Below are 14,897 nucleotides of genomic sequence, written 5' to 3'. Positions count from 1 at the left end.
CTTCTCTATGATAGTATATCTCATGAGCCTGGGCTTCAGCTGTCATTCTGATAAAGAGCACGTGATAATCACCGTGAAACAGGGCCCAGGGGGTGATATTACCCAACCGAAGTGTAAGGTTGGAGAGCTATGCCCGCCAACAGCCCAAACATTTCTCTCCCAGGTAACCATGGCTTCTTAAACAAGGCCAGTGAGTTGTTAGGACACACGAAGTTGAGTTTAAGTCATGTCTGCTTGCCAAGTGTCAATGTGAAGGGTCTATTTGATGAGGTGGCTGTCACTATGAGTCAGAACTTCTTGGAACTCTACCCTTATCTCTACCCCTAAGTTGCCTCCACAATACCTAGCCAGGAGTCATCTTGGGAGACTGGGTTGCAATCGAAGCTCTCCTCAGGTTCTGTCACCCAGGAGCTGGCCTGCAGGATAGTGTGGGCCAGATTCTCTGAGCTCAGGGGCCGAGTGACATGGAGGAGGGGCATCTTGGCAGTTAGATTTGGAGAAGAAAAAAAAAAAAAGAATGCCCTTTTTGATAATGTAGACTCTATCTGTCCATGGAAGAATGTTCTTTTAGAGACCCATGGCGGGTCACCTGTGGGAAGGTCTCTCGGAAGGGTGAGCACAATATGTCATCTGGGCGAACCCAGGGCTCCTTCAGAGAATGCCTAATAAGACCTTTTCAGCAGGGAATAAAACCAGCTCTTGACCCCAGCAAGGGCGCCCTCTGTTGCCCATGCAGCAGACAGTCTGTGCAGTAAGACCCTGTAGTAGCTAACTGGAAGAGAAGTTGATAACTTCAAGGAAGGAGATTCAATCTCCATGGAAACTGTGACAACAAAATAAGAGGGTGACACTTTTTCAGCAGGGAGCCTGAAGGAAACAAGGAGATTTTCAGTCACTTTTCCTTTTCTGGTGGCTGCTTGTCTAACAGTGTCGGCACCAATCCCATGAGCCTCAGGTTCTTAAGAGCATCCTTCACAAGCTTAGCCAGGGCTTGCCTTGCTGGCCTCGCTCAGTTAAACCTATGTCTGGGTTACGTCCTCCAGCTCCTGGGGTGGGGACCCTGCTGCTGTGGGTCCCCTGGAGGTAGGGCAGGCATAGAACAGGGCTATTTGTCCTGTTCTCAAAGGGCCCAGCTGTCCTTGGAGAGGAGAAATAACCACTTCTGAGCCATTTCAATGAGAAAGGAAGCCACAAAGCTCTCAGAAGAGGGATAATACATAAAAAGGAGAATGGGGAAAGCTACAACTGAAGCTGACTACCCTGTCTGTCCCCTGCTCACCTGAGAACCCATAACTCCTAGAGAAGGCTGGACTGCGGACAATCTGTGTGGCCAGCCACCTGCCAAGGGTAGCCTGATGGGAAGTCACACCTGCATAGACAGATGGGCTCCCAAGGTCACGTGAGGTAGAGGGTAAATGCTGGCTCGTGAACAGAACCACCCAATGGGAAAAGACCATGCTTAGACTTTGCTAACTGACTTCTGGGGACACGGAATAGTAGGTTGGCAAAAGAAAAAAAAATGGCGTCAGGAAGGGAGAACATAGCAGGGCCTTACGACACTGGCCTGTAAGTCCAACTACTCAGAAAACTGAGGTAATGGAGTTGTCTATTTCAGGCCAGTCTGGGCTGCAGAGTGAGTTCAAGATCACTCTGGGTAACTTAATGGGATCATGTCTCTAATAAAACATTTTACAATGTCTGTAGCTCAGCGGTCTAGTGGCTACTTGGCATTAACAAAGCACTCGGTTTAATCCCTAGTCTTGAAGAAAAAGAAAGTAAAAGGAATGGTGGGGAGGGGTGGGACACAGCAAATGCCTTTGTCAGTGCCCCCCCCTCCCCAGAGGGGAAGCCTGCCTCCTATTACATTGCAGGGGCCTGGGGATCGTCCTTATTTTGGCAAAGTCTCTGAGTGTACTAGGCCATCCCATGAGCTAAATTACACGTTTCAATATGATCCCTCATGATTTTGATCCAACCCTTGGAGGTGCCCAGGGGGAGGGCCGCTTGCCACAGCCCGTGATAGAGACTGATGTGTGTGTGGCCATCTGTGAAGAACAGTCAAGACCTGATTAATCTCAATGCTAACCTGGAGAAACTGTCTCTGTAACAACAGACCTGGAAGAACGACGGTTCCCTGGGAGGCTCTAGCTTACCCCTGTGCTGGAAGGATGCTTGCTTTGCTGGTCCAGACAGGTTTGATTTGGCTCATTACAGGAAACACAGTGGCTTTTGTTACACATTCAAGACATCGCGGGGAAGACATTCCTCATGGTCTTTGTCAGAACCCAGCGCAAGAAGAGAGAGTCCTTCGAGGGGAATTCTGAGTGCTTGGGAGAAAACTCCAGGAAAACAAGACAAGAGTCTTCTGGCTGCAGTTTCTTTAAGAATCATGACTTTTTCTTGGCACGATTTCCTGCTCCTCCCAGGTGTAGCAGATAGGAGTGAGTTTTCTTTAGATTATTCATTACAACTGGATATTAATAGTTTATAGGCCTCCATGAAAAGATGTTTTTGACATTTACAGCTTGTCCTTGTGATTATATACAGCTTGCACGTATGAGAACGTTACTCATGTGACATTTTTTTAACCCTCAGAGCATAAATTGTCTGATGCTCTGAATAAAGTCATCTATCACATGGACCGTCTCAATTTTAGGTTTCTTTCTCCCAGGTCCCTCCCACCTCTAGATCGGTAAATGGTCTTCATGTAGGCCCCGCCCACCTCTAGATCGGTAAATGGTCTTCATGTAGGTCCCGCCCACCTCTAGATCGGTAAATGGTCTTCATGTAGGTCCCGCCCACCTCTAGATCGGTAAATGGTCTTCATGTAGGTCCCGCCCACCTCTAGATGGGTAAATGGTCTTCATGTAGGTCCCGCCCACCTCTAGATCAGTAAATGGTCTTCATGTAGGCCCCGCCCACCTCTAGATTGGTAAATGGTCTTCATGTTAGGGGCCCTACTTACCAACTTCATCCCTGATGTTGGCAAGTTCGATTGACAGCTCCTTTTCTTTCGCAAGGGCTCTTTCGCTCTGAAAAAATAAAAAAATAAAAAAGGATAATGAGAGTCGTCTAGTTTTGTGCTACAAAAGCATCGTCACATGTCTAATAAATAAATCACATTAGCAAGTAAGTCTAGCCCTGAAGGGGAGGCCCGTTTTCTTTATATAAAACATAACAGGACCAAGTCAGACTCATCCATTTGTGTCATTAATATATAATAACACCCACAGCCATCCACAACCTGGAATAATTCTGTCTCTGCTACACATGAATGTACTGCATGTATTACTATATACTACAGAATCTCATTCAATTTTTATGATAGTAAGAGATTCTTGACAATGAAACAGCTTATGATAATACACACACACACACACACACACACGTGCTTATTTTTCTAAAACTAATTATTCCCTTAAGCTTATGCTTTTGTCCATTACTGGTTAGTTATCTAATGAATAAGGGGAATCAGGACCGAAGCCTTGGTATGAAACATTTCTGTCTGTCATAACATCTTACAGTGAGGTTTCTATGGGTTTTGATCCACCCTGGGCATCACTACCAGCCATAGGAGGTACTCTACGCTAGAAGTATTATTTGGGGCAAAAAAGCCACTTGTATTGCAATGACTGCTTGTTTTTATATCAATTACATTCCATGACATAAAACAGTTAAGCACCTGAAGACATACTACATATGCAATCTACATTTATGAGTCACCACAGATGGATTATTCAGATTTTACTGCTAGTAATAAGGAAATACTACTCATAAATCAGAGATGTGAGCTCTTCAAAGAAAGTCCCCATCAATCAACAGAATGTACTTGTAATGCAAACTGAGTTCCAGAGAGATTTCCTTTGGCTAAAATGTGGACCAAACACCAAACACAGGTATCTTCCAGGCCTTGAGATAGTTGACTGTTGTTTATATAGAGCCTGCATGTTCAGTGTCCCACGAAGATCCATGGGCTTGATTCCCCCAACTAGGAGGTACCATGAATCTTTAGGAGGTGGGGTCTCACAGGAGGTCTGTAAGTCACTGGGTATGCCCTTTAAGAAGCCAATGGGACCCTGGCCTCTTCCTCTTCCCAGCCACGACCTCAAGGTCCCCACTAGTGCCATCCATTAAGCCCTCAGGAGGCCCAACGCAATAAATAGTCCATCTGATTGAAGCTTGGGACTTCCAGAGGTGAGCACTACCTACCCTTTTCTGTTTCTAAGTTAATTATGCCAGGTATTTTGTTACAGCATTGGAAGGCGAGTACAGTGCTCCTTCATTACTGACCACCCTTGCTTTTCATGGTTAGTTTTCTTTGTCAATTTGACTAGGGTCACCTGGGAAGAGGGAACCTCAGCTGAGGAACTATTTCCTTCAGACTGGCAGATGGTTGTGTCTGTGGGGACACTTTCTTGATTGATTGATTGATTGATTGATGATTGATTGACATGGGAGGGCCTAGCCTATTGTAGGTGGTACCATCCCTGGGTACACGGTCTTGCCTTGTCTAAGATTGGGAACTGAGACGACCATGGGGAGCAAGCCAATGTGCAGTGTATCTCTCTGGTTCCTGCCTTGACTTTGCTCAGTGATGGAGTGATCGGGACACGTGAGCCAAATAAACTCCATCCTCCTCAAGGCGCATTTGGTCATCGTTTATCATGGCAGCAGAAAGCCAACTAAGACAGTGGCTAGCTGAAAAACTAGTAAAAATAGAAAGAAGAGATGGCATTTTCATTTCATTTGAGGTACCATGAGGTTTAATAACGCACACAGGTCAGGCTGGCTCAACCTCCATGTAAAGAAAAACTCATGAGGAGGTTCCCAAAGATCCACTCAGTAATGGACCATGACGAGAACAACAGAAAACTGAAACACAGCAGCGCCTCTCATGGACCTGAGCTCTGTGGGACTAGAGGCAATTCGCACAACTGTGCTTGAGTGAAAACCGCTTAGATCACCGGTTTTCAACCTGAGGGTCAAGATCCTTTGGGGGGTCCAATGACCCTTTCACAGCACCTGAGACCTTTGGAGAACACAGATATTGACATGACAATTCATTACAGTTGCAAAATTGCAGTTGTCAAGTAGCAACAAAGATAGTTTCGTGGTTGGGGGCCCCCACAACATGACAAAGTGTATTAAAGAGTCTCAGCCAGAGAAAGGTTGAGAAACACTGATCTCGACTGAGGTAGCACAGGTTGACTGTGGGCTCCTGGGAGAGCCTTGGGTCATCCGAAGGTCATGCTATGATATTTGTAATGCTTGAATGAAACTCTGTTGTCATACATAGGAAGCTGGAGAAGTAGCTTGGTGACCCGGTTACTGTGTAGCGTGAGCAAGCTCATGGCAAAGGTACCAATACCTCCTCCATAATCCAGAGAAGAAGGGGCCATCTCTGAGAGTGTGGGCCCTTGTGGGATGCTGACCCTGCCTTGGTGTTGCTTCTCAGCCTCACAGCTCTGAGACATAAACTTCTGTGGCTGGGGACATTTTGCTACATCAGTACAAATCAATGAAGGCTCCCCAGGTTGTTCAGGGAGCTCGGTCATTCCTTCAGCCCACAGCCGTTTTGCTTTCACTGAATTCAGGGAGCAATCATACCGCAGAGTGTATAGTCTTCCTAATCCTCAGAAGACTTCATTTCAAATATTGTGACTACTGCATGGGGTTGCAATGGGGGTTAGTGGAGTTAGCAGATGCAATACAGCAATAGTGCTTTCATAGGTGGTAGGTGGTGTTACCGATCCATGGTTTCCTCTGTGGTTTTAATTTGTAACTATCAAACTGATCCCAGGATTTTTTTTTTTTTTTTGTCTAAGTACTCGTCTGCAAGTATAGCTGCATGCCAGAAGAGGGCATCAGACTCCTTTATAGATGGTTGTGAGCCACCATGTCGGTGCTGGGGATTGAACTCAGGACCTCTAAAAGAGCAGCCAGTGCTTTTAACCACGGAGACATCTCTCTAGCCCCTAGGACTTTTGCTTGCTTGCTTGTTTGTTTGTTTGTTTGTTTTTACACTTGTTCTAACTGTAACCTATAATGACCACTTGACAACCATCTTGTAACAATCTAATACTTTGGAGAGGGGTCATTTCAGTAGTTGCTTTGTTAAAAAAAAAAAAAAAGACTAGTAAGAAAAGTACTACGTTAAAGGACAACGTGGAAAAGTCACAACCATTACTTTGCAAACGCAGCCAGAGAACTCAAATCTTGAGTGCATCCCATCAGTTAAGGGATAGCTCGAGAAAGGTGTCTGTCAATGAAGACTCAGACAGCATTGAGCTGAGAACAAAGGAACTGTCAGAAGCTACTCTCTCCAACTGCAAACCCAAAGCCAGTGCTTTCCTTGGCTTCCCACTGTAGCCAGCACCTGATGGATACAGCACCATCCCGTGGTGGGAACCCCCAAATCACAGCAAGCAGCCCTGGATCTTCCAGCTGACTGGCAGTAAGGAAACGGACCCCAGAAGGGAAATGACCAAGTTTCTGAACAGTCTACATAAAGACTATTTGCTATCTAATAAAGGTTCCTGATGTTAAGTTCTACCAAACATTTTCTACTAGCCACACACAGAACAATTGCCTCCTTTCCCCACGCCTTTAAACACAGCCATCCCTCTGTATCCGTAGGAGCTGATTACAGGAACCATACCAACCAGGATACCCAAATCCATGTATACTCAAGTCCTTTATATAAAACAGTGCCACGTGTACAGAGATCCTATTCTGATTTTCCTAGAGCAATGGTTCTCAAATTGCCTAATGCTGTGGCCTTTTAATGCAGTTCCTCATATGGTGACCCCCCAACCATAAACTCATTCTTGTTGCTACTTCATAACTATAATTTGCTACTGTTATGAAACTTAATGTAAATATCTAATGAGCAGTATATCTGACATGCAACCCCCAAAGGGGTCTCCACCCACAGGTTGAGAACCAATGACCTAGACTTTGAAACCAACTCTCCATTGTTAATAATCTTGAATGGTGTAAATTCATTATGAATAGTTGTTACTCTATACTATCCAGGGAACAATGGTAACAAAAACAAAAAGACCAGCTGAGCAGTGGTGGCGCACATGTTTAATCCCAGCACTTGGGAGGCAGAGGCAGGTGGATTTCTGAGTTTGAGGCCAGCCTGGTCTACACAGTGAGTTCCAGGATAGCCAGGGCTACACAGAGAAACCCTGTCTCAAAAAACAAAAAACAAAACAAAACAGACCAAAATGTTGTGTGCTTCCAGTATTGATTTCGGATGCATGGTTGATTGATTGAGACCAAGTTGATTGACTACTACACGATTGTGGTTGTAGACACTCCAGATTCTGAGGTGCACCAGTACTGTTAATGATCCCTGGACTTTTTTTCTATTTATGTGGAGGCAATAGAGACTCTGTGATGAAGAGACCAGCTGCCTTAGAAATGGAAAACCCAGGCGTTTCAACCCAGGGCCCAATTATCAAACAGCATACACACCAAGGTTCTCCCTACCTCTCCCCACGTCGGTGTGACCTCAAGAGCCAGGCTGGATATGGGTTGGATTTTGCACTCTTGGTCATGTAACCTCTCACATCTAACTTGAGGAGAGGCAGCCAGCTGCCACCGGATCTGGCTCTGTGGAAAATTCTCTAGCTACAGCCCCTGACCTCTGCCTCCATCCTGTCAGCTTACACTACCCGTGATTGTCCTTGAAATTGACTTTCGGGTTGCATGTTGGGACATTTCCAGTGTTTGATGCCTCTTTAGCTCATCCTTCTGGGCGTGTAACTCCAGATAGGGTAGCTGTTTGCTTCCCCCAACACACACTCCCCATCAATTCTAGATGAACCTTTCTGATGTCCCTGGACACATTCCTGCTGAAGATGTTGGCTCTGCTAAGCCTTAGCTCGCCAAGGCCAACCTGGCTGTTTTGCCTGTTCTGGTAAGATCCTTCCTTCCTTAAGTGCTTGATTTTGAAATGACATCAACCCTTCCGACTTATACACCAAATGAGCTAAGTGAGCTATTGTGCGTTTCCTGAAAGCCAAACCAGAATGACATCATGACAGCTGCGTTGGGCAGTGTCAATCGTGGTGACCTTAGGATCAGCGTTGTCTAGGTGAACACCAATGACCACTTCCATTGGTTTTCAATTTGATGAGCCAGCCCCTGACCCACTGTGGAACCACAGAGGCCAGCAGAAGTCCTGATCTTGAGAGGCCCTTAGTCTCCGGGGACTCTTAAGAGTCCTGCAATGATTTCACATCACTCTTTGCACCGTTCCCTGGATGATGGTAAGCCGGGAGGATTGGGACAGGAGGGGGTCAGACCAGCACATTCCTAAATGGGGAATGTGTGGAAAATTCCTCACTGGTGCCAAGCATGTGAACGCCTGTGTTCACTCAAGAGGGCTAAATATAGATGCATCAACCACCCACACTGTCCTGGTGACAGAGTCCAGGCACCTCAGAGCCCACGAAGGCCATTCCTCTCCGGTGACTGTTTAGTCTAAGACAGGCTTCCCTTCAAATAGAAACTTGTGGAGCACTCAGTTCTCCTCAAGTCAGTGTTCATGGCTTCTTAGCATCATCTCCCATTTCATTACATACCTCTCCTTCGCAGTCCTGGCTTTCCTGTTATTTCAGTGTGATACATGATCTTAAATGTGGAACCCAAGATGATCAGGGGCCAGGAAACATCATAGGAGGTCTACTCCCCTGGACAGTCTTTGAAGACTTGGCTCCCCATGTGTACTGGCTGGTTTTGTGTGTCAACTTGACACAAGCTGGAGTTATCACAGAGAAAGGAGCTTCAGGTGAGGAAATGCCTCCATGAGGTCCAGCTGTAAGGCATTTTCTCAATTAGTGATCAAGCAGGGAGGGCCCATTGTGGGTGGTGCCATCCCTGGCCTGGTGATCTTGGGTTCTATAAGAAAGCAAGCTGAGCAAGGCAGGGGAAGCAAGCCAGTAAGCAGCACCCCTCCAAGGCCTCTGCATCAGCTCCTGCTTCCTGACCTGTTTGAGTTCCAGTCCTGACATCCTTTGGTGATAAACAGCAGTGTGTAAGTGTAAGCTGAATAAACCCTTTCCTCCCCAACTTGATTCTTGGTCATGATGTTTTGAGCAGGAATAGAAACCCTGACTAAGACACCATGCGACAGACTTCTGAGAATCTGGCCGTCCCTCTTTTCTAGCTAAATACACCTGGCAGAGCATAGAAGCCACTCATCCCTGCAACAACAAACAACTGGACGAGTAGCCAAGCCTCGAGCCAGTCTGCCATACTCTGTTACCTTAACCTGCTTAGTCTGCTGTTATCTGTTTGGATGACTGACACTACCTCATAGACCTGGTGGAAATAGGAAGTGAAAAAGTCTCTCCTAGTTAACATCACATGTGTGACTCCACACTTGGGCACTGGCCATCCACGCCCCTTCTTGAATGAGCAACTAATCCATAAAACTAAGGTTGTATCCAGTGTCTCTGGATGGCTTCCCCTCCACTGAATCTAGAAACAAAAAGCTTATACACTACCAGACACTAACTGAGTGCCTACTGTATGCCAGGCAAATGGTACTTTGGCCTCCAAGAAACCAGTATCTCAGAGTACGCTGGTACACCAGCAATTATAGCAGAGTGTGAGGTAGCCCAGGAGGTCAGGATGTCTTGGAGATTTAAACTGAGGCCAGAGGAGAAATAAAAAGTGTCTGTGAAAGGAATGTCTTAGGCAGAGGCCAAGAGGAACAGTGATACAAGACAGCACTGGGGGCTTCTGGGAACCTTTGTCACCCTACCAGATGAACCCATAGTCTTTTTTTTTTTTTTTCTTTGTAACTTCAGATCCTGTTCTGTGAAACTCACTGGAAGAATTCTTGTTTGTCTGTAAGAGGTACCGAGGACAGATGATTAAGTTCACTGTAGTTTGAGCATGCTTCTGAACCTGGGGTGTGTGTGTGTGTGTGTGTGTGTCTGTCTGTCTGTCTGTCTGTCTGTCTATGCCTAAGGACTCTTAATAATCTTTGTTATATTTTTGAAAATGAGCTACCTATATAATATTTACTTATGTGTGCATGTGTATGTACAAGCATGTGAATGCAGGTGTCTTCGGAGGCCAGAAGTGTCAGATCCCCTGGAGCTAGAGTCACCGGCAGTTGCGAGCCACCTGAAGTAGGTGCTGGGAAGTAAACCTAGGTCTTTTGCAAGAAGAGCCAAGTGGTTTTAACTCCTGAGCCATTTCCATAGCCTTTCTCCCATAGTTCTAGCCTGGTCTGTGTAAGTGCTAATCATAGGCACCAACCATATGACTTGGGCCACGATGCTCCCAAGGAATTAAATAAGAAATAGGACCACCCAGGAGCAGTGGCACATACCTGTAGTCTCAGGATTTGGGAGGCAGAGGCAGAGGTTGTAGGTTCCAGCCCAGCTTGGGTTATACAGTAGGACCCTGCCTCAGAGAACAAAGAGGGGAGGGATCTTTCTTAGCATTCTGATATTTGAGTAAATAACTAAGTCCTTTCTTCTGTGAATTAAATTTCACACATGACACTTACATACTAAGCTGCAAAGAAGTCAGGAGCTCTCCCCTGAACAATACTGCCTCTTACCTATACATCTGGCTTAACTTGGTAAAATGTGTCATGCTGGGGGAGAGAGAGAGAGGTTTTCCTTGGCATCTTCAGGTGAGCCAGTCACAGAACACGTGTAACTCTGCAGTAATTTCCATGGCTCTCCGTGCACAGACCATTCATTTTCAGTGTGAATATTAAAAAGTGTGGCCGGATTTATAACAGAGCTCAGGGAGGGCATCCCAAGAGGTAGGGGGCAACCTTTAGTCTTCTTTCTGCTACAGTTTCAAGATAGTGCTGATACAATATTTGAAATAATCAATAAGTTTTATTTCTTTCTCAACTAATTAACTCAAGCTACAGTGTGTTTGTATAACGACCCACTTTTCTACTATGAAATGAAATTTAACAACAACAAAAACCCATTTAACAGGAAGTACTGCTCATATTCAATACTCTACCATATACTCGACTGTCTGATTGTGTGAACAATGTAGTCAAACCCTGTATTAAAAGAAACCAGAGTGACTGAACTTAAAAGGTTGGTCCAGTCTTTGTCCCTGTGCATGCTGGGAGAATCCCTAGTTAAAAGAAACATCTTGTTTACCCAGGAGACGGTGGCTAATGAGGGAGCATCATCCTAGCAGGAAGATAACAAGGGTATCCACATCTGGATGGCTAACAAGCAACTGGAAACAGAGACGGATGAGGCCAAGGAGCAGGAAATGCTAATTGAACATGCAAGGCAGGAGCATCCTAGAGAGCAAGCAGCAGAAAGAGAAGAAGCCAGCGAAGGGAGTTTTAATACATTTGTGTAGCACTTAAGACGCTTTTAGGCTCTTTGTAGATTCTCCCTTCCTTTAGTCTACCTTCCCAAAAGTATGAACAGTGCAGTCAGATTGCATCTCTGCTAAAAAGCAAGCAAGCAAGCAAGCAAGCAAGCAAGCAAGCAAACAAACAAACAACAAAACCAAAAGCAACCTTCCCCCAAATGAAATGAACCCCAAAGCCAAAACCAAACAACAACAACAAAACTCTGGGAGATCTACACTTCTCCATTAATACAAGTAAAGAAACCGCAAGCCTGGCTTCCAGGCGGGAGAGGTCTCTGCACTCTCTGTACTGTATTTTCCAGAGTTTAGTCTAAGTGAGAACTATCCTTTTGTGCTTCATCACATCGGAGCAAAAGCACTTCCTGGTGAACTCTTTGTTTGTAGCTCAATCCCCACTCCATGTCAGTTTAACAAAACCCCGCCCCATCCTTAAAACTCCGCCCCATCCCCACCCCCACCATGAGCCTCACTTATGATTCTTTTCCAGCTTTTTCCCAGTCGTGCAGTGGCCAGAACCTTCATTTAATTATCCTCTAGTCTGTAACTACTGTTTGGTTGCTCTCTGTGTGTGTCATGGATGTCTATACTATCTGTACTTCCTTGGGAGAATGTAGAAGCGCAAGGGAATCAGTAACTGGGAAAAGGCTGGTCACGTTTCTAGATCATTCACTGATAGTCTGCAGCAACCAGGCCTGGAGGACAGCAGTGACACATATGGCCAATTGGATAGCTAGGTGTGGGCAGGAAGACAACAGGCATGCATAGCTTTTAAAGACTTGTTTATTTTTATTTTACGTGCATGGGTGTGTATTTGACTGTATGTATTTTTGTATGCATGTATATGTTCAGTATCTGCATGCAGTGCCAGAGGAGGCCAGAAGAGGGCATTGGATCTCCTGGAACCACAGTTACAGATGGTTGTGAGTCACTTGTGGGTGCTCGGAATTGAACCCAGATCCTCCACAGAGCAGCCAGTGCTCTAACCACTGAGCCACCTCTCCAGCCCCAACATGGATAGGTGTTTTTTTTTTTTTTTTTTTTTAAACATTTTCTTGCTGAGCAGTTTTATTTTCCTTTTGTTCTCTGGGAAGATTGTACAGTTTTTCCTGGTCCACCATGGTAGAGAGCTATTTCCAGGTGACACTTTCCTAGCCTTATAGGAAGACTGTACAGTTTCTCCTGGTGCATCACAGTAGAGAGCCATTTCCTGGAGCCGCTTTTCTACCCTCCTTTCGGAGATGGTTTACAAAGTTACAGAGCTCACCATTTAAAAAAAAAAAAAAAAAAAGAACATCTTAGCTACTGTGTAACCAAACTGAAAAAAAATGTTATCTCTGAAGTTCCTATGTCCTCTCACATAGTTAAGTGACGGTAGTAGGAAAGGTTTGGTTTCAGAGGGATAACTTGCTGGGCTAGAGCTATCAGGAAAAGTTTCTGATGACTTCTACTTCACCCTAACACTTTTCAAACTGTGTTGATGCTGGATGGTGAGGGGCAACAGAGGGCGGAGCTTACAGTGGGAGGACCAACAGAGGGCGGGGCTTACAGTGGGAGGGCTAATGGAGGGCGGGGCTTACAGTGAGAGGACTAGCAGAGGGTGGGGCTTGCTGAAACTCACAGCCAGCTATGCCCAAAGCAGGAGGCAGAATGAAATGCTCTACTAAGTCTCCTACATCACAGTGCTTGCACAACAGCTATGGAGTGAAGGAAGGACTTGGGCACACACACTTCTTGTGAAGTGATCCTGAAAAGCAAGTATTAGCAAAACAACGCCTGCTCTTATTTTAAAAGAAGTCCCCACTCCTTTAAAAGGCACCTAAATATGCAGCCATTAAACCCTATGCTGGAAAAACTATTCTGAAACATGAAAAAGAAGAAAAAAATATCAAGAAATACGGGTGTCCCAGTAATGAGAAGGTCTATTAATTAACGTTTTACATTTTTATCACAGGAAACTGAGGTACTGAACTTGGGGTTTCACAGCTAAAACAAATGGCAGTTCATCAAACAGCATGCTTCTTCAGAGATGAATAACAAATTATTTTCCAAAAATCCTTAAATGCAATAGTAATATAAGGAAGGCTATTATTTTAGCAATTTGATCTAACAGAAACCAGGGCAGACTCACTTTAAGATCCCTTATTCTCAAACAAAAAAGGTGCTCTCCCCCCTTCCCCACCCCCTCTCGGGTCTACTGGCTTGGTAGATCAGGCTGACCACAAAACCACAGAGATCTGTCTGCCCCTTCATCTGAGTGCTGGAATTAAAGGTGTGCACCACGACACCTGGATGTTCTAAAAGATTAAAAGATTCTCTCTCTCTCTTTCTTTCTCTGTCTCTACACACACACACACACACACACACACACACACACACACACACACTGAAGATAAGGTCTTATTATCCTGCCCTTGTGGCCTTGAATTCTCAGCCTACCCACCTTACCCCTCACCTGAGGAGTTGAGATTACAGGCTCCATCTCTGTGCCTGGCTTTATATCTAGAACGTGTGGACCTGAGTTTAGGAATACCAACTTTACAATATTACCGGGCACCTGGCTTCTCTTTCCCTTCAGCACATTACTGTTATAAAGTGCTCGTTGACTCCCCTTTGCAGCCACTTCTCTTGGAAAAGAGTGCCTTTGATGGTGAATTATATAGATGCTTCCTGTATGCTGATTTCTTGAAAGCACACACACACACACACACACACACACATACAACTTAAGTTCTGACTCTGGCCAGCAAAAGGCAAACTCCCTGAAATGCCTGCACCAGAACAAAAGTCCGAAGTGAGCTTCAAGGGACAGTTTAGTTTTCTGAGATGGTGTGTGAGCCGACAGGAGGTCAGGGTTCACAGGCAGAACTGACAGAGATGACCCCCAGGGACTGCCCTGTAATGAGTTTTAAATTAAACCATATATTTCCCCTTCACCTGGTCACATACTAGACTCCTGGCTATCTCCTAGTTGATGCCATGCGGGTAAAAAAGAGGCAATTTCAGGCTTCCCATGCCCCATGAGATTCCATTTCATGCCTCTTTGATGAAATCTATATCACAGAAAATAGTTCTTGATAGTAGTTATCTAGAGATGGAATTAAAAGCGTAGCCCTCAGGAAGCAGCCAGATCCCAGATCCGGCAAGCATCAGCAGCAGAGCCAGCCTTTGTGTTAAATCACCATACAGTGCTTTCTCTAAGTCAACTTCGGTTCTCTGGCCATGAATCTTCCTTCTAGTGAACCCCCAGACTTCCTGGCTCATCAGGTGTTAGCCCCCATGTCACCCTTTTGTGACAGGAAAGTCACAGAATAAACTCGACCGCTGTGCATGGGCAATCGTGAGAGATGCTCTTTAAATCCAGAGCGATAAACTTTCGAAGTTCCAGTTTAGCTTAGTGAAAACATTTTGCCCAGCTGACCCATATCCTTCCCACACCAGGACATCTTAGGTTTCCCAGGTACAGAAAATGCACTAAGAACCTTCCCAGGATTCCCCTGGCAGTTTGAATTTCAAGA

At 45.3% G+C, this 14,897-nt stretch overlaps 1 protein-coding gene across 6 annotated transcripts in view; it reads right to left on the bottom strand.

Moving 5' to 3' along the window:
• Window positions 1-14,897, bottom strand: part of Mtus2 (microtubule associated tumor suppressor candidate 2) — a 358,791-nt gene that overhangs the window by 35,434 nt on the left and 308,460 nt on the right. For all 6 annotated transcript variants that reach the window (XM_011241018.3, NM_029920.7, NM_001359503.1 and 3 more), the window contains one exon: window positions 2,966-3,032. In XM_011241018.3, coding sequence (XP_011239320.1) covers window positions 2,966-3,032 — 67 coding nt within the window. The remainder of the gene's footprint in view (window positions 1-2,965; window positions 3,033-14,897) is intronic.

Source organism: Mus musculus, chromosome 5 (assembly GCF_000001635.26).
Source record: "Mus musculus strain C57BL/6J chromosome 5, GRCm38.p6 C57BL/6J".
Classification (NCBI taxonomy): Eukaryota; Metazoa; Chordata; class Mammalia; order Rodentia; family Muridae; genus Mus; species Mus musculus.
The sequence above is the reverse complement of the archived record's forward strand: the minus strand, read 5'-3'. Positions and strand labels throughout refer to the sequence as shown.